Here is a 20198-nt window from a genome sequence, read left to right on the forward strand (position 1 = left end):
GCTGCGCCTGAATCGACTAGCGCCTTATGCTGGAGAGAAGGAGAAAATTGGGGGAAACAAATTAATAAAAACATGTGACCAACAGGAAGCTCTGGGTGAGTGTGGTGTTGACTCACCTGGGGTGACCGAGAAGTGTTCTGCCTGCCCTCTCAACTCCCAGATGGACTCCTCCAGCACCGACCGGAAGTGTGCCCTCTCCGGCCACAGCTGGTGCAGGAGGAGCCTCCTCCTCCGGTCCCCCTCGATGCGGCCCCCCCTAACTCCATTGGTATGGGAGCGGGAGGGCCAGGAGGTGGAAGAGACAGGACCCTTTCAGAACGTCCGCGAGCAGCCAGCAGATTGTCCAGCCTGAATGACAGGTCTATGAGCTCGTCCAGGATGAGCGTGGTGTCCCGACAAGCCAGCTCCCTGTGGACGTCCTTTCTCAGGCTACACCTGTAATGGTCTATTAGGGCCCTGTCGTCCCACCCCGCCCCAGCGGCCAAGGTCCGGAACTCCAGTGCGAAGTCCTGCTCGCGCCTCGTCTCCTGCCTGAGATGGAACAATCCCTCACCCGGGTAATGGCCCCTCGCCAAGTCGGGTCCGATCCAGGCGGCATTGGCCCACTCCAGGGCTCTACCCGTCAAGCAAGAGACGAGGACCCTCACGCTATCATTGTTCGAGGGAGTCGGCCAAGCGGTGGCCAGGTAAAGCTTGAGTTGGAGCAAGAATCCCTGGCCCTCCGCCGCCGTTCCATCGTACTCCCTCGGAGGCGCAATACGCAGTGCGCTGGTTTCCGGATACCGCTGGAGGAGGTTGTAGCGTTGTAGGTGGGGGGGGTTGGAGGGGAAGTAGGGAGACCACTCCTCTCCCATTGATCCATCCTCTCCATCATCTGATCCATCGCCGATCCGATGCGATGGAGGATGGACGTATGATGAAGGACACGGTCCTCCATCGTTGGGAGAGGGGTGGTTGCTGCTCCTGCTGACTCCATAGTTGATGGTGTGGGCTTCTGTTAGGTTTCGAAGAGTGATGGGTGTGGAGTCAGGCGCATAGAGCAGAGGATTCGGAAAAAACATTTATTCCGCAACAATCACAGCAAACAAAAGAGGGTAACGCAGAACACAGGCGTAAAACATTCCAAAATGTACAACACTGGTACATACGCTGTACAGCGGAAAATCAATGACAGGACACTCCTGAACCAAAACCAGCAAACAAGCCCGCACGAACACAGGCGGGCTAACTGAACTTAAATAACCCCAACCCAAAACCCCAAACAAGGAACAGGTGAAACCAATTAGACCAAACAAAACGAAAAGGGGAAAAGGGATCGGTAGCAGCTAGTAGACCGGTGACGACGACCGTCGAGCGCCACCCAAACGGGAAGGGGAGCCACCTTCGGTGATAGTCGTGACACAAATAAGTAAAGAGAAACAACAGTACATCATTACATTAAGACATCAAAGTTAGACAATCCGGAAAAAGTCAAGAATTTTTAAAGTTTCTTCAAGTGCAGTCGCAAAAACCATCAAGCGCTATGAGGACTTGGATTAGCTAACACAATGTGCAATTTGAACACAGGAGTGATGGTTGCTGATAATGGGCCTCTGTACGCCTATGTAGATATTCCATTAAATATCAGCCGTTTCTAGTTACAATAGTCATTTACAACATTAACAATGTCTACACTGTATTTCTGATCAATTTGATGTTATTTTAATGGACAGAAAATGTGCTTTTCTTTCAAGAACAAGTACATTTCTAAGTGACCCCAAACTTTTGAATGGTAGTGTACATGACAAACAGTCTTCTGTAAATGCAATCCTTGGATCCTTAACCTCGATGGTACTACCTGGTTTAAATAAAGGTTAAGAGTGTCTGGGATATTAAATGGGTTTTGGGGATAACAGGCTTGGGAATCAAATATCTAATTTCATGTCATATCTAATCCTTTTGGATTCTTCTCAATCCACTTTGCTATTGTCTAGTTTTCATATCACTTACTGACCTCAGATAGTAATGTAATGGCTTTGGAATGTTGAAATACAGAGATTGTGAATAAATAAATCGTTGCAACTATTGCATGATGTATGAAACACATGGAACCTAAATGCATGACAATACATAGCCCCATATTAAACATACAATACCTAAGTAAGCAATATTATACTTTTAAGTAGGTAGGTAAGTAGGTAATACAACATGTTACATTTCATACATGATAAAAATAAAGGTAAAGATGCCATGTTTTTGTAGAATTGCTGGAAATTAGCTTTAAAACTTCAACAATTTCTCTCAGCCTCATGGAAAAAAATTTGTAGAATAGCAGGTTGGATTAAAAGTTTAGAATTGCCTGTCCATGGTATCTCTCTTGCCTGTGAGTTGTAGGTTCTTCATCACCAGTGATGAAGGAATTGGATAGATGCCACAGCTACACAAACTGACATGCAGGTTGTCATTTAGTGGCTTAGTGGAGGAAAACCCGTCTGAAATGGAAACAAATGGGTCGCTTTGACAGTGCATGTTCGTCCTTTAAAGAACCACTGCTAATATGTCAACAAAGGATTAGCGGTTGCTAGGTAGACGGTGTAAAGAGGAGAGTATGATGAGAACGCAAAACTACAACTCATATTTCCTTCTGTGATATATCATTTTAACATTCATAATTTGATACAATAATGCAAGGTAAGAAAAGTACATAATAAATCATAACAATATCATAATCCACCAATAACAATACGGCCATCAAAAATGCTCTGTGTTTGTGTACATAATAAATTACATTGTGTCTCTGTATCATGTTTGGCACATTACCTTTATACTGGAAAACATGACCTCACTGAAAATATTTATCGTTTACAGAAAGTGAATGACCTAATCGATGACCGAATCATAACATGATTTACAATTCTGTCTCATTCTTTCTGGCGCATCGGTAAACATTAGGGCAGGATGAAAACTGAAGCATTACATCATTGTTTGAGAGAAAGCACGATAGCCTCCTCCATGTGATTGGAGGATACTCGTGGCCCAATAATTCTATTGGCTAATGATAGTAAAACAGGCGGACTTTAGCGATGTATTCTGTGGAGCGCGCATAGTGCTTCAAATACAGTGAGGAACGTCGGGCCAGGTTATAATGCACTGATGTTATGATTTTACAGAAGTCGGTTATTCTATTGTAATGCGAGCTTCGAGATAGCGAGAAAGGTTCAAATTCAACATCCGCAAGGTTATTACGACCGAAGATGTCGATATTGGTAATTTAATTTTCAAGGTGACAGCGAAATTCTTGTAACCAAGGAGTGGAAGACATCGTTCAATTGGAAGCCGCCTGCATTTGGTACAGAGGTAAGGGCGTTATCCAGTTACAGTAGACTACAGTAGACTAGCCTACTCTGTTCCTCTCCTCAGTGTAGCAATTTAGAAAAAGTTTCAAAATGCTTTATTTTATTATAATATCACATTTTGTCCGAGTAGCCTATGTATCTATCACATCCCTCTCTGTCTGTGACTGTGTGGTTTAGGTTACGGTGATACTCAAGTTTACCAATAATGTTGCCTCACAGTCAGCCTTTAACCTTGGAAATGCTTCTTATTAAGATTATCAACCATCCTCCATATTCATAATCTTTGGATACATGTTTATAGGACAACACAAAGTAGCCTAAACATATTCTCATAATGGAATGTATGTATTTTCTTTGCAGGTTTATAGATCATGCTCATCATTCCGATATGATGTTGTACATTTTCTGGATTATACAGGTGCCCAAAATAATAAACAGCAACTACCTGGCTAGATAAATTAAAATACGTAAGGCACATTTTGAATGAATGCTTTCAGTTGTGCAACTGACTAAGTATCCCCCTTTACTGTATCTCATAAATAAGTAGCCTCCGGTAAGGTTAAACTGCTGCAAGTGATATACAGTATCATGATATGTAAATATTATTTTATTTCCGATCATTTGATTCAAAAGGCAATATGTGTTCTCAGACTTCAACTTGATCATGTAATATTCATCACCTGAACATATATTATATGCTTTGGCTGACAAGTCCAGAGGGTCTGTACCTAGGGCTCATTAAGCGTCTAATTGTATCTTATTTGACAGTTTAGAGCTTCAACTTGGGGAGCTATTCCCCAAAGGCATGGATGGTTATTTTGAAGAATTCATGCTCTTGACCTCCTTTTGCAACACAATTAGTTTTACTGCTTCTTGACTTCTTGAATGTCCCCCACCTAAATTGTCCTCCACAAATATAGGATCTGCAAAAAACAGGGCCGGATTATCGCATTTAGAGCCCCGGGGCACCGACCACCAGGGGTCCCCCACCAGATTATTATTATATATATATATTTTAAATGTGTGTGTGGGGGGGGGCCTTGCAATTTTTATTTTTTTTACAAACTTCCAAATTGAAGCCCATCCCCACCCCTCAGTTGTTGGAAACTTGGTCTGAAGTTAAAAGTGACTGATAAACTTACCCTTGCTCAGAGACATATTGGACCCAGAGAATGTGCATTGGACAGTATAAAGGATCTTGCAAATAAACGTAAATCATCATCAGCATCACTTTTCAGTGTTAGGGCTGCAAAGAGAACAGATGCCACCAGATCTGTAATGCAACTCACGCTAGCTTCTCTGAGATGAACATACTGAAAGGGCAATCAACTGCTCTTTGATATCTTGCAATTAGGCCCATACAGTATATCTAATGAATCGCATGCTGTGCGAGACCCATGCATGTACTTACAGGCATCGTGCTGGAAATACAGTTGAATACGTTATTCACTCTCAAATATAAGTAACTGCCAAAATAAAGGAAACATCAACCTAAAGTGTCTTAATAGGGCGTTGGGCCACCATGAGCCAAAACAGCTTCAATGCACCTGGACATATATTCTACAAGTGTCTGGAACTCTATTGAAGGCCTGCGACACCACTCTTCCATGAGAAATTCCATCATTTGGGGTTTTGTTGATGGTGGTGGAAAACGCTGTCCCAGGCTGCTCTCCAGAATCTCCCGTACAGTAAGTGGTCAATTGGGTTGAGATCATTTTATACATGACCCTAAGCATGATGGTATGTTAATTGCTTAATAAAATCAGCAACCACACCTGTGTGTGGAAGCACCTGCTTTCAATATACTTTGTATCCCTCATTTACTAAAGTGTTTCCTTTATTTTGGCAGTTACCTGTATATGTATTTTCATCCTTCAAGTGGATGAAATTCAGGAGACACATGCCCCCTCAGTTTCAATGGGATTGAGGCCTCCTCATGTACTTACCCAGACATCATTGCAACAGGAGTGGGGCCAGAATGGTTGGTTGGTTGGTTGCTGTAGCTTTACATAATACAGTGAAACACAGTGAAGAAGCTCTGTGCATCACTTTGAGGAGATAATAAATTAACTTCACAGACTAAATCATTAACAGTCGACTCTGCACTGTGGGAGGAGAGTGCGTTGGTAGCTTTTATGTCCCAGAACAAATGAACATGAAAGCGCTCCAAGGCATGTCCTTGAGCAAGCCTTTTCTCCCCTGAGTGATGCTTTTTCATTCTAACTAGCCAGAGTAATATGTCTATTGATGTGTATCACTAGCTCTGTCTTAGCAGATTCACACTCTCACAGTAGACAACGCATCAGATATACACAGGGAGAGGGAGAGAGAGAGAAAGAGAGAGAGGGAGGGAGAAAGAGAGAGAGAGAAAGAGGGAGAGAGGGAGAGAGAGAGAGGGATGGAGAAAGAGAGTGAGAGAGAGAGAAAGAGAGAGATGGAGGGAGAAAGAGAGAGGGAGGGAGAAAGAGAGAGAGAGAGAGAGAGAGAGAGAGAGAGAGAGAGAGAGAAAGAGAGAGATGGAGGGAGAAAGAGAGAGGGAGGGAGAAAGAGAGAGAGAGGTCATTGCAGCAAATAAAATGGATCAGACTAAAATCTTAGGCTGCATACTAGTATAACCCAATACAGCATGGTATTAAGAGTGTTGTTTGCATAAAGCCTATAGCATGAATTGATGATAACATATTATGTTACCTCTATGCTGAAATACAACTACCTGTACTTGAAGTGCTCTGGAAAATAGTGGAACAAAAAGTGGATAATTAGGAAATTGTTTCTGGTATCTCCGGAAATAATGGAGTGCTATGCTATGCATCTGTGGAAGTTTAAATGTCCTTTAAAACAATGCTTTAAAAAAGGTGTTAAATATGCACTCTCAAACGTTGTAATAATTTCAGCCAGCCAAAAAGGGTCCCCGTTTTTTGTGTACTACATCATCAAATTGTGTACTACGCATGTTACGAATTCCATTCGTACTATATATTATGAATTTGCTGTGCTTAAGATCCTGGGGTGCATCTTTAAGTGATTAAATGGATCAATTTGGATTTTTTTAAAAGAGTGAATTTGAATAATGAATGCAGTCATATTTTAAAGATGTTACAGGTTTTTGATTGTTCATAACCTTAATACTTAAATTCAAGTTATCCCCAGGGGTTGAATATCCATTAGTTTGTTCAATAACTGTGAGGTCATTTACTGTGCATTTGCATGAAGACTGCAAGAAACGGTTAAGAATTACAATTTCAAGCATTTTGGAAAAATGCTTTCACCAGTGGTTCTTTTCAGAGACTAATTTTATGCATTTTCCATTTGTCATGTGCACATGTTCCAAACACCAACTGCAGTGACCATGTGTTAGATATTAAAAGGGGTAGAGATCATTTTCACGCTGCTCTGAATTACATAGTGCCAAAGTCATTTTCACAGAAAGCATTGTAAGAAATTAACATATTTATTTTCCCACCAGGACCAGTGTTGATTCAGTCTGGCTGAGCTGAAATAAAATTATGATGAAATTAGTATAAAAACCTGTGCAATTAATTTCATTATCATTAAATGAGACATCCCACTGGGCACACACTGGTTGAATCAACGTTGTCGCCTTTTTGCTCAGTGCAAAAAAGGCAAGGCTGAAAATTAAGAGACATGCCTGCAGCCCTATCAATAATTCATAAAGCAGACATAAATGTTTTATCGTCTCCAATACATTTGCAAATGTGCTGAGATGTTGTATAACATTCAGGATTAGGGGAAAGAACATGTTTTAGAAGGAGCGAGCACAAGAGAGGGTATAATTAGAACTGCCCCTGGTTGTGAAGTCATCATACATATGTGTGGCTTCTGAATGACAAGGTAGATGACCAATACTGTATGATACATTGTCACACATTTCTTGCACTGCCACAGCCATTTTACATTATATAGTGATTTAGTGGTGGGCAACAGCAATATTATGTTCATTTGTATAATGTATATTTTTTTGCGATTGATCTTTCATAAAGCACAGGCTGGTTAGCCAATAACTGTCACTTGAAAGCAGAGCTAGTGTATGTTGGGTTGATTTAACAAACAAAACAACTCTCCCCTGCCTGTAAGTAATGAAGTAGTAGCTCAACTTCACAATGGTAGTGTGAACATCTGGCGCGGTAATCTCTCTTAAATTAAAATGTGAGCCATGCAAAGCACCCTGCCTGGTCATGGCCCTGAGTGGCTCAACTTAGTATTAAGGGGAAGCATGGAGTCTAACATCTGTCTAAGGGTTGTGTTTCTAATGCCAGAAAGGGCTTTTCAGATACTTAGTTATTATCCCTCATTTCAACATGAGAGCACCTAAACAAGGTTGTTCATGGCAGCATTCAGAAAAACAATAACAGACCTTAGTTCCCAGCATTCCGTAAAATGTATAATGTCAGGTCTGGTGCAAATTGTTTATTCATGAGGAGGACTGTTATTTATTAACAACAGGGTGTTGTTGTCTTCCTAGGACATTAGCTTACATGGTTACCAGTGCATTTAAAAAAATATGAAATTACACTTGTAAAGCAAAAATTGTAGTGAGAGGTAATACATAGTGATTAGTGGTTAATTTGTTGTTTTGTGAGGTTGTCATATTAAATAGCCGCGTCCATCAAAATGAGACAGCTGCAAGCATCTGATGCCCTAGGTCTAGGAGCACAGTTGACAGCCTAAAAATAACACTAGACCTTTGGACAATTTATTAATATACTGTCTGGATTGGACAGACACATCACTCATGGTTAGGAGAGGAGGCAAGAAGTCATGTCTGAGTGACAAAGGATTGGATAATGATGGGGACTGAGCATCCTGTTGACAAAGGATTGGATAATGATGGGGACTGAGTATCCTGTTGACAAAGGATTGGATAATGATGGGGACTGAGCATCCTGTTGACAAAGGATTGGATAATGATGGGGACTGAGCATCCTGTTGACAAAGGATTGGAGAATGATGGGGACTGAGTATCCTGTTGACAAAGGATTGGAGAATGATTTGGGACAGAGCATTCTGTTGACAAAGGATTGGATAATGATGGGGACTGAGCATCCTGTTGACAAAGGATTGGAGAATGATGGGGACTGAGTATCCTGTTGACCAAGGATCCATTGTAGTTGGGTTCTTTAAACATGGCTAGAGGGGTTGATAATGATGGGGACTGTAGTTGGGTTCTTTAAACATGACTAGAGGGGTTGATAATGATGGGGGGACTGTAGTTGGGTTCTTTAAACATGGCTAGAGGGGTTGATAATGATGGGGACTGTAGTTGGGTTCTTTAAACATGGCTAGAGGGGTTGATAATGATGGGGACTGTAGTTGGGTTCTTTAAACATGGCTAGAGGGGTTGATAATGATGGGGACTGTAGTTGGGTTCTTTAAACATGGCTAGAGGGGTTGATAATGATGGGGACTGTAGTTGGGTTCTTTAAACATGGCTAGAGGGGTTGATAATGGGGCGAGGTATGTCTGCCTGGGTAGTGCTATCAAAATGGAAATGAAGGAAAATGTACAGTGATACATACTGGTGTCAGAGTACAGGCTGCTGAATGTGCCTCTGATCCAGATAGAGGTCTGGTTGTTGTGTTCTCCCAACTGATCCATCTCTCCTACTGTACATCCTGCTGTAAAAGCATTCTCACACACACTATTTTGTATATACCTACATTTCTATATTTTAGTTACACCCACTGATCTTTCAGCTCTGTGTCTATCCTGTCCTCCATTTGCATGTTCCAGTGTTCCACCCGTTAGAGCCCGTTGAGGTTTTAGAGATAAGGAACAGCCACGGAGCACCAGCCATTAAGAGCAGCCCAAGGGTTGGTGCCTTTGCTACTTCCTGTCAGGTTGCCATGGCATCAGGCAAGGTGGCCCTGTTTCCTGCCGCCCAGAGGAACTGTGGGGGTTACGTCCTAAGTGTGCCCCTGTTCTCTAATGTGATCAGACAGGCGTGGTGGAGACTGTCACACTTCCCAGCCAGACAGGGGCCCCAGCCCATCGCTGAGTGCTGCCAGCTCAGCGAGTACCACTCTGAAACATCTCCCAATGTAATATTAGGACTGGAGCTTGCCTCCACTGTAGCCTCCTCCATCAGATATATTTTAAAGCCACTAACCGTGCTCGGCTCTGCCCCTCTGCGGCTTAGCTTTCTCTGATGCAACTCTCCAGGGAGTCAATTTGTGTGCAGCGCTTGAAAGGAGCTGGGTAATTATTCCCATCTTGTTTTCATTTTCGTGTCTTTTCATTCTGGTTCTATTGGTGTAACTCTAGTGTGTCAATGTACCGGCTTTGTTCAGAAGATTTCAAACAAGGCTTTGTCATGCCAACGTTTCCAAAGGCTGAGCAAGAGAATATGTCTTGGGAGCGCCACAGAATACTCACACTGTGTTTTTGTGATTTGATTTGTTACCCACTTCTTTTTCTCCCCACACTGTACTTTGGTGAATAATTGAATGAGACTGTGGGTTTGCTGTCTCTTTGGTGTAAGCCACTGACAGCATGAGGTATGTGTCTATGGAGGTTTGTGGAGAAACAACAGATTTGGAGTGGGTTGACAATCGACCTCTTGACAGCTATAATTAAAAAAATCATAGTTAATACATTGGATGTGGGCTAGAGTAGTCCACATGTTACTGGGGTTGAATGAGATACTAATGTTTTGTGCTGATGAATAAGTTACATTTGAGGAAAGGCGTCTGACCTAAATACCAAAAATACCCCAGTCTACCTGTGCATCTCTCACATTTTAGAGCTATTTCTCTCATAAAACATCAAGATGGTTGAGCGTAGAAGAAACATCAAGATGGTTGAGTGGAGAAGAAGCCATTTCCTGACATTACGTCAACAGAGCCTGATGCTTGTCATCTTAAGGCATTCCAATCGCACTCTGCCAAAGTTAAAATCCTCTTTACTGTGAGGTCATTGGTAAACAGAGTCATTCTAATGTTGGAGAAATCGGTGTGTGTTGACATTTCCCTATTGAAGCTGACTGGTAGTTTTCAAAGAAGCTTTTTTGGATAGCAATATGAACTTCAATATGGCAGGTATGCTAGGGAGGCTTCAGTTCCATTAGTACGATACTGAGGTATTTAAAACAAGCAGTGGAATCAAAGTCTGTAATATAGATTTAGGTGCCAGTTTTCAACATTTCACCCTTGTCTGGTTTCAGGTTTTCTTTTCATGTTGGTGTTGTTTCTGACCAGTGCGGAGGCAGAAGGGAATAACATTATTTAGCTTCCTGAGCAGTAAATACTGTTCAACCCACTGATTCATTGTGTAACAATGCCTATTACCTGTCACCAGCCTCTCACTGCCTGCCACAGAACCCACAGAAACTAGTGGAGAGAGACATGGAGGCACACGTCTCAACGCCACACATAAACTGATCCTAGAGTTATTGTAACATGTAAATGATCGTCACAAACACATTACATTATTAAAAAGCCACATTCAAAATGGATATACACAGCTACCGTATTGATTTCTACATTTAGTTTCCTCAGGGTTAGAAGATAGATTTTGTGTCACAGAAAAGAAAACAGCCCAATGTCTGCTGTGCCATGTGGAGGTTCGGTTGAATTTACCGTGGGTTCCATAAGCTGATGGACACCTTAATGCCTTTGGCTTGACAATATGTTTTCCTGCTGGGTCAGGGTGATTTACAGAGTAACAGGAGCTCTGAATCATTCATACTGCCCCAGTCTTCACATATACTTTTATTTCTTATAGTTGTGGCCCCCTGAAGTAGCACAACATCACAGCTTTAGGGAAACCTTGTTTTCCACGATGTGTTCTTACAATTACCATGAACGTTAAAAAGAGATAACTATTCATCACCCGTTTAAGTGGGCTGCCTCATTAAATTGTATTTTTTTTATTGATTTATTTGCAGGTGTGTCGTAAAACATAAACAAATACCTGATAGATGTATCTTCACCTTAAATAAATAATAACTTACAAATGAATGATTGTTGACCATATTTACATGTGAAATGCATTATTGTCATGCAATATTTTTTACAATATGTTTTATAATTTCTTCTTACAGGATTAGAGCTCCATCGTCATAGCAGAAGAAGTCACAGTTTAACCTGGCCCAGGGTTAACAGGGTTACCTCATTCTATTGCAACATGGGAGGATCTGGGATCTGTGCTCGGCTGATGATTGTCTTTCTAATGGTGATCTCATGTCAAAGTTCAGAAGCTAGTTCTCCCTGCCCAGCGCAGTGTGTATGTGAAACACGTCCATGGTACACACCTCAATCGGTATACCATCAGGCCAAGACAGTGGACTGCAATGAGCTCCATCTTAGTGGGGTCCCGTGGAATATTTCAGGTGACACTCAGGTGCTTCTCCTCCAGAGTAACAACATCTCCTCTGTGTCTGTGGAGCTCCAAAGTCTAGTCAACCTCACAGAGCTAGACCTCTCCCAAAACCACTTCACACAGATCCAAGACATTGGACTGCACAACCTGACCCAGCTTGTCACTCTCTACCTTGAGGAAAACCAAGTAAAAGAACTGCAAGATTTCTGTCTGAAGGATCTTGACAGTTTGGAAGAGCTTTACATCAACCATAACCAAATCTCCTCCATTGGGCCTAAAGCCTTCTCTGGGCTCAGAAACCTCCTGAGGCTCCATCTCAACTCCAACAAGCTGGTGGCCATAGACAGCCACTGGTTTGAGTCTCTCCCTAACCTGGAGATTCTCATGATAGGGGAGAACCCCATCCTGGGGTTACAGGATATGAACTTCCACCCCTTGTCAAAGCTGCACAGTCTGGTGCTGGCTGGCATGGGCCTCAGGGAGGTCCCGTCGGGAGCTTTCCAGGGGTTGGAATACCTGGAGAGTCTGTCCTTCTTTGACAACAAGCTGACAGCAGTCCCCAAAGATGCCCTCCGGGTCCTACCAAATCTCAAGTTCTTAGACCTTAACAAGAATCCCATTGGCCGTGTTCAGGAGGGAGACTTCCATGATTTCCCCCATCTGGAGGAGCTGAGTCTGAATAACATGGAGGGCCTGGTTGCCATTGAGAGGGGGGCGTTCTCCAACCTCCCAGAGATGGCAAAACTGGAAATTTATAACAACCCCCATTTAGCTTATATTGATCGTGCTGCTTTCATTGACATGGGCGGCCTGCGCACTCTGTTAGTCCACAACAATGACATCAGCCTCTTGTCACACGAGGTTTTGTCCTCTTTCCCTAGCCTGGATGAAGTGAGTCTCCACAGTAACCCTCTCAGGTGTGACTGCCTCTCTAACTGGGGCCCAGTCCTGGGGAACCAGTCCACCCTCAAGTTGCTGGAGTCCCAAATCACCCTCTGTGCCTCCCCTCCCCATTTGGTTGGCCACGCCCTCCAGGAAGTGGTCACCACCAGCTGGAATGTTGTCAGCAACACCTGCCTCCCTCACATCTCCCTGCACACATTCCCCCCACTGCTCAATGTCACTGCTGGACAACCCCTGACTCTGGACTGTTGGGCTGTTGCTGACCCTGCACCTCAGTTTTATTGGGTGACGCCAACAGGAGACAAGGTGACCTCAGAGGCTGTCTCTGCAGTCATGGTGGACGGCAGGAGCACAAAGAAACACAGACTGCAGGAACAGGGGGCTCTGGAGATCCTCCAGGTTGAGCCAGCTGATTCTGGTCTGTACACGTGCGTGGCGTGGAACACAGAGGGGGCGGACACGCGTAGTGTGTCAGTGTACGTGGAGAAAGGAGACTGGCACGGTGGCAGGCTGAATGTCGGGGGGCACACAGTAAACACCATAATGGCCCTGGTGGTCCTGGCTAAGATCATCCACTCCCAGTCAGTGGTCCTGGAGTGGAAACTCTACCCTCCTCACTTCCACAGCCATGAGGCATCTCAGCCCAAGTGGTCCAGCGCCACCATGAAGATTGACAACCCTCAGATCAGCTATACAGCCAAGGTTCCGGTTGATGTGCAAGAATACAACCTGACTCACCTGTTGCCCTCGACAGAGTACAGAGTGTGTCTGACCATGTCAGCTACAGAACAGCAGACGCAACACTCCTGCATCAACGTCACCACCAAGGAGGCCAGTTTTGCTGTGGAGATGGTGGCCCAGCCCACCAATGTGGCCCTTGCAGCTGTCATGGGCTCCATGTTTGCCATCTGCATCATGGCCCTGCTTGTGTTCTACATGGGCCGGCGTATGAAGCAGAAATCCTGCCATCACTCCCTGAAGAAATACGTGCAGCATGCCACCTCCATCCCCCTGAATGAGCTCTACCCTCCCCTGATCAACCTGTGGGAGAATGAGACTGAGAAGGAGAAAGAGGGTCCAGTGGATCCCCAGAACTCTCAGATTGACACCTCAAAGACATACATGTGGTAATAAAGGTCAAAGTGCGTAGAGGTAAAAGAGACATTTAAAGACGTTTATGTACTGTACTGTATGTAATCTTAGTTACTGCTCAATCTTGAGATTTAAGAGTAAGATGTCATTGTGAAAGATAAGGTATTTTTAGACTGCAGATCTCTAGCTCAAGCACACTTAGTTGTCCCGTTGAATAAGGATCCTATTGTAATGCAGTTATGTTACATAAGGAAATATGCTGAGTGGGCCAGGTTTGAAGTATCCATGGCCAAACACACCTCCACAGAAGTACACTGTAACATCAAGCATGTAAGATATTTTATTGTTTATTTAATTCACTTTCTAGATTATATTTAACTAAATATGAAACGAAACCATACTACATTTCTGCCAGAGCACTTAGGTCAAGACCTGTTCACTGCTGCGTACTAATTCCAAATCACTGTTTAGGATTTCTTGCATGTCTACCTGCATGTTTTTCCTGTGCTCTGAGTATTTAGTCAAGTACCCCTTCTCTCCTTTCCCTTTGAAATATACAGGTGTAAAGCTGACAACAAAATGTTTCTTCTACTTGGGGGTCGTATCCTGTTGTTCTTTCTTCTTTAGATGATTACTCCTAACACAACGGACCCTGTTTCATAGCTTTAAAGGTGGACTCGGCGATATGACGTAGATGGAGAAAGTAAACAGCATAGTGGGTCAATTTCCGCAACAACTAAGAGCGTTGAAGCGCGAGGCTCAACTTCTCCGCTTATTTTGGTGCCATGGCTACCACGCTGTGAACCCCGTGCACATGCGCATATACTGTGTGTGACTGTGTGAGAGCGAAGTCTTGCTCATATCTGCGGTGCAGCTTGTGGCAACGTAATTTCACTGAGTCTACCTTTAACAGTTCATGAACATACAGGAAATAAATGCCATTCTTGTCTGGCATTGCATTTATTGTCAATTTGTTACTGTTAGCCTGCACATGAAGAAAAAAAACAGCATTTGAATGTATGTTTATTTATTTGTTTGCTAACTTGTTTCATATATATTTATTTTCTCACATTTTATAATCGAAAAATGTGCATTATAGTTAACCTATGCAGGATAAATGAACACTACCCTCATGTTCTTTGACTTGTTCATTACCAGACCGAGATCATGATGAAGTCATGCAGAGTTGAACCTTTATTAAGTTTCTCTGCATGGACAGCTAAGGGGTATTAACAACATGCATTTTCCTTCACACACAATGCAACATTTAGTGCTATCTACTGTCTATCATGGTGGTTAATTACCACATACACGTGATTTATTTATGTTCTATTAAAAATAGATTTCTAGAATATAGCAATTTAAGGTTGCACACAATGGCCAGTTACTGCATGAGTTTGCACTATATTTTGTGGACTGTTTTTGACTGTTTTTTAAACCATGCCATACAGTACAAGTGAACCTATTTAAGATGGAATATTTACTCACAGTACAATGCACTTAGTTGTTCGACTATGCTCATCCAAATGTCTCCCCTGTACCAAAATATTTCAACCAAGATTCGACAGCTTGAGCATATCTGGAAAATGTCTCCAGGATATACTGCTTTTTAACTCATAGATGTAACACAATATTTAGACACATTACATGGTTTTGCATTAGATGTAGGAAACTGCTTATTTTTTCATTTAATTTTATAACCTGATGAAACATCCAAACTATTTATTTATGTGCTTATTTGTTTATATATTGATTGATTGATTATGAATATGACACATATTAATCAAAAATCAGTTTTTTATATATATATATATTGAGCTATTCAAAAACATTAAGCCAAGGAATAACATTTCAGACACAATACATTTATTGTGTGTATAGTTCCATAACAAAGAGGCTGAAAATATCTTTTGATCTATCAAAATGCTGTATGTAGCAAAAGGCTGACTCTCAAAATGAAATGTTATTGACTAAAGCATGCCCTCTAGTGGCATTAGGTCCTTAATCAAAGTACAGTGTAACGTTTCAAATGCTGTAGTCTAGAATTTGATTAAACTTGACAGTGAATTGCAGGGTATTTTGTAATATAAAGCAATCTTGTTATATTTTAATTAAACCATTAATATTCCTCAACACTTTAGACGTATCGGTCTGTGCTTCTGTAGTTAATGGGAGATGACTGTGAAGAAATGTATTTCTTGACATGAATAAAATCATTATCCCATTTATTTGAATTTCCTGTATCCATTTTTTTTTTTGTTACGGGAACATTCTTCTCTTGTAGTATGAAAGAGAAAACGTTGCAAATTTTAGAAAATGATAGGCACAATCTACTGCACACCCACAGCTGATTAGTGAAGGTGTTGTAGGCAAAAGTGAAGAAACAGGAAAAAGTCTCTGCACACTTCTAGTCAGATGCAATTTTCTTTCATTGTGGCTTAGCTTTCGGTCAGCTGACCTTCATCAGCTCAGCAACAAGAATCTGAATGGAAATGTGAAGACTTTCCTGTTTCTCAAGTTTTAGTAAAAGAATCTTATAAATCAAATCAAATGTTATTTTTCGTACACATATTTAGCAGATGTTATTGGTCACATACACATATTTAGCAGATGTTATTGGTCACATATTGCGGGTGTAGCGAAATGCTTGTGTTCCTAGCTCCCACAGTGCAGTAGTATCTTAACAATTCACAACAATACACAATACACACAAATCACTGAAGACTCAAATCACTGGAGACTCATATCTCCCGCATTAGCTTTAAGCACCAGCTGTCAGAGCAGCTCACAGATCACTGCACCTGTACATAGCCCATCTTTAAATAGCCCATCCAACTACCCCATCCCCATACTGTATTTATTTATTTATCTTGCTTCTTTGCACATTCATCTTCTGCACATCTACCATTCCAGTGTTTAATTGCTATATTGTAATTACTTTGCCACCATGGCCTATTTCTTGCCTTACCTCCCTTATCCTACCTCATTTGCACATACTGTATATAGACCTTTTTTTCTCTCTACTGTATTAATGGCTGTATGTTTGTGTATTCCATGTGTAACTCTGTGTTGTTGTATGTGTCAAACTGCTTTGCTTTATCTTGGCCAGGTCGCAGTTGCAAATTAGAACTTGTTCTTAACTAGCCTACCTGGTTAAATAAAGGTGAAATAAATAAAATAAAATAAAAAATCTAAAAGTAAACATATGGAATTAAGAAATATATACATATTAGGACGAGCAATGTCAGAGTGGCATTGACTAAAATACATTAGAATAGAATACGGTATATACATATGAGATGAGTAAAGAAGTATGTAAACATTATTAAAGTGACAATATATGTAAGGCTGCAACACAAGAAGGATGTGTATACAGCTAAGAGCTGTTCTTTTGCATCGCATAGTGACTAGACACAGCCCTTAGTCGTGGTATATTGGCCATATACCACAAACCCCAGAGGTGCCTTATTACTATTGTAAAATGGTTACCAGTGGAATTAGAGCAGTAAAAATAAATGTTTTGTCATACCCTGGTATATGGTCTGATATACCACGGCTGTCAGACAATCAGCATTCAGGGTTCGAACCACCCAGTTTAGGGTGTATCACATCCGGCTGTGATTGGGAATCCCATAGCGAGGTGCACAATTGGCCCAGTATCATCTGAGTTTGGCCAGAGTAAGCCGTCACTGTAAATAAGAATTTGTTCTTAAACTGACTTGCCTAGTTAAATAAAGGTTAAATAAATAAAAAAATAATAATAATTAAGCAATAAAGCATGAGGAGGTGTGGTATATGGCCAATATACCACGACTAAGGGCTGTTCTTATGCACAACGCAATGTGGAGTGCCTGGATACACCCCTTAGCCGTGGTTTATTGGCCATATACCACAAACCCCTGAGGTGCCTTATTGCTATTAAATACGGGTTACCAACGTAATTAGAACAGTAAAAATAAATATGTATATGGTATATGGCCAATATACCACAGCTAAGAGCTGTTCTTTTGCACGGCGCATCGCATAGTGACTAGACACAGCCCTTAGTCGTGGTATATTGGCCATATACCACAAATCCCAGAGGTGCCTTATTACTATTATAAAATGGTTATCAATGGAATTAGAGCAGTACAAATAAATGTTTTGTCATACCTGTGGTATACGGTCTGATATACAATGGCTGTCAGCCAATCAGCATTCAGTGCTCGAACCACCCAGTTTATAATTGCTATTCAGTTTATAATTGCTATAATAAACTGGCTGGTTTGAGCCCTGAATGCTGATTGTTTGACAGCCGTGGTATATCAGACCGTATACCACGGGTATGACAAAACATTTATTTTTACTGCTCTAATTGCATTGATAACCAGTGTATACTAGCAATAAGGCACCTCAGAGGTTTGTAGTATATGGCCAATATACCATGGCTAAGGGCTCTATCCAGCCACTCCGAGTTGCGTCGTATGTAAGAACAGCCCTGAGCCATGGTATATTGGCCATATACCACACCTAGTCGTGCGTTATTGCTTAAGTAACTCTACCTAAATAAACACATTATGACTATATTTCCTCTTTTTGAGGAATGAAAGGATTGGGAAATTGTGAAGGTAAGGCAGGATAGCAGCCCTAATTAAACTACTAGTTTAATTACTAGTTTAATTAGTATTCTAGTTCCTAATTCTATGGCAGCAGCATCGCCATTTGATCATTCCAAGAATTACAGCTAGTTTATCAACATTCTAAATGCTCTTCCCACAATGAATAGCCCATGAATTGGAAGATAAATCACATGGGGGGCTGTCTGTAATAAAGCCCTTTTGTGGGGAAAAACTCATTCTGATTGGCTGGGCCTGGCTCCCCAGTGGGTGGGCGTATGCCCTCCAAGCAGTGGCGTTGGCCTTATTTCTATTACAGTATATTGGATGACTCTCATTAATTTTACATTCACCCAGTTCAATGTAACAGCAATGCGTTTAGGCTACTAAATGATACTCAAATTTGCCCTATACCCATCATGAGATTGTTACAACCTAGCCTATGAATTAAAATTTACAACGTAGGTGCACACAGGTCGAGTGACAAATGTGATACATGGACAGACAATGACATTCAATACAGCCTTGCACACTCTTGCCTGCATCTATCTGAAAATGGTGTAATCATTAGTCCAACAGTTGCAAAAGAGAGTTTCTGTTGGACAAATTCAGGTATGTTTATCCCTGTTTTGTTCTGTTTGCTTCCGTTTAAGAAACGTTTTTCAACAGAATCGGCAGAATTAATAGACCCCTGATCACACGTAAATACAGTTCACTTTCATAGCAGCCACGTTGTATTCCTTCTTGCATCCTCTCTCATCTTCCTTTCACTTGTGGACTTCAATGCACAACACATCATCTGTATGTGACCAGGCGAAAAAACCTTTCCAAGTCAAACCGCTACACACAGCCTACATCGTTGTCACCATGTTAGCTAAATTAACATCATAGTCAGCATAGCTGTCACAGTCGTCCTCCTCTTCATCTGAAGAGGAGAGGCGAGATGGATCGGAGGACCAAAATGCGGCGTGGTATGTGTTCATAGTGAATTTTAATAAAGAGAACACTGAACACTATACAAAAGAGTAACAAAAACAATAAACCAAATACGACCGTGAAGCTACAAATTAGACCTGTGCTGACACAAGCCACTAACATAGACAATCACCCACAAACAAACAGTGCAACCCAGGCTACTTAAGTATGATTCTCAATCAGAGACAACTAATGACACCTGCCTCTGATTGAGAACCATACTAGGCCGAAACATAGAAATGCCCCAAAACATAGAAAAACAAACATAGACTGCCCACCCAACTCACGCTCTGACCATACTAAATAAATACAAAACAAAGGAAATAAAGGTCAGAACGTGACAATAGCTAATAGAACTAACGCGTTAGTAAACCCGCTACAATCATACAATAACGCTACAGTACGCAGTTACACTGGCTCCCGGTGGCAATAAATTAGCAACACCAAAAGCTTACCTTGACTTGGAAAAGTTCCAGTGTTGTGTTGGAAAGCCATAGGCAGCTAACTAACATATCATCCTTCTGTTTGAGCAGGGTGTTTCAGTAGGCTGAACTAACTCACTGCATTTGATAGCTATGTAAGTGAAAATGAAAGTGAAAACTATATATATCTCTCTCCCTATTTCTCTCTTGCTTCTCCTTCATTTTGGAAAAATGAATTTGTTCAAAATTGTTAAACTATTGTCTTTCTCTCTCTTTGAGTCAACTATTCGCCACATTTTACACACTGCAGTGCTAGCTAGCTGTAGCTTATGCTTTCAGTACTAGATTCATTCTCTGATCCTTTGATTGGTGGACAACATGTCAGTTCATGTTGCAAGAGTTCTGATAGAGGACGTCCTCCGGAAGATGTCATAATTACTGTGTAAGTCTATGGAAGGGGGTGAGAACCATGAGCCTCCTAAATGTTGTATTGAAGTCAATGTACCCAGAAGAGGACGGAAGCTAGCTGTCCAACCAGC

At 41.7% G+C, this 20198-nt stretch overlaps 1 protein-coding gene across 1 annotated transcript; it reads left to right on the top strand.

Moving 5' to 3' along the window:
• Positions 1-3128: 3128 nt before the first annotated feature.
• On the top strand, positions 3129-15842 carry LOC139368918 (leucine-rich repeat neuronal protein 1). The gene is made up of 2 exons (XM_071108412.1): positions 3129-3336; positions 11395-15842. Exon 2 carries the CDS (start codon positions 11478-11480, stop codon positions 13704-13706), a length of 2229 nt encoding a protein of 742 aa, XP_070964513.1. The 5' UTR covers positions 3129-3336; positions 11395-11477; the 3' UTR covers positions 13707-15842.
• Positions 15843-20198: the final 4356 nt, after the last annotated feature.

This window comes from Oncorhynchus clarkii, chromosome 16 (assembly GCF_045791955.1).
Source record: "Oncorhynchus clarkii lewisi isolate Uvic-CL-2024 chromosome 16, UVic_Ocla_1.0, whole genome shotgun sequence".
NCBI classification, from domain to species: domain Eukaryota; kingdom Metazoa; phylum Chordata; class Actinopteri; order Salmoniformes; family Salmonidae; genus Oncorhynchus; species Oncorhynchus clarkii.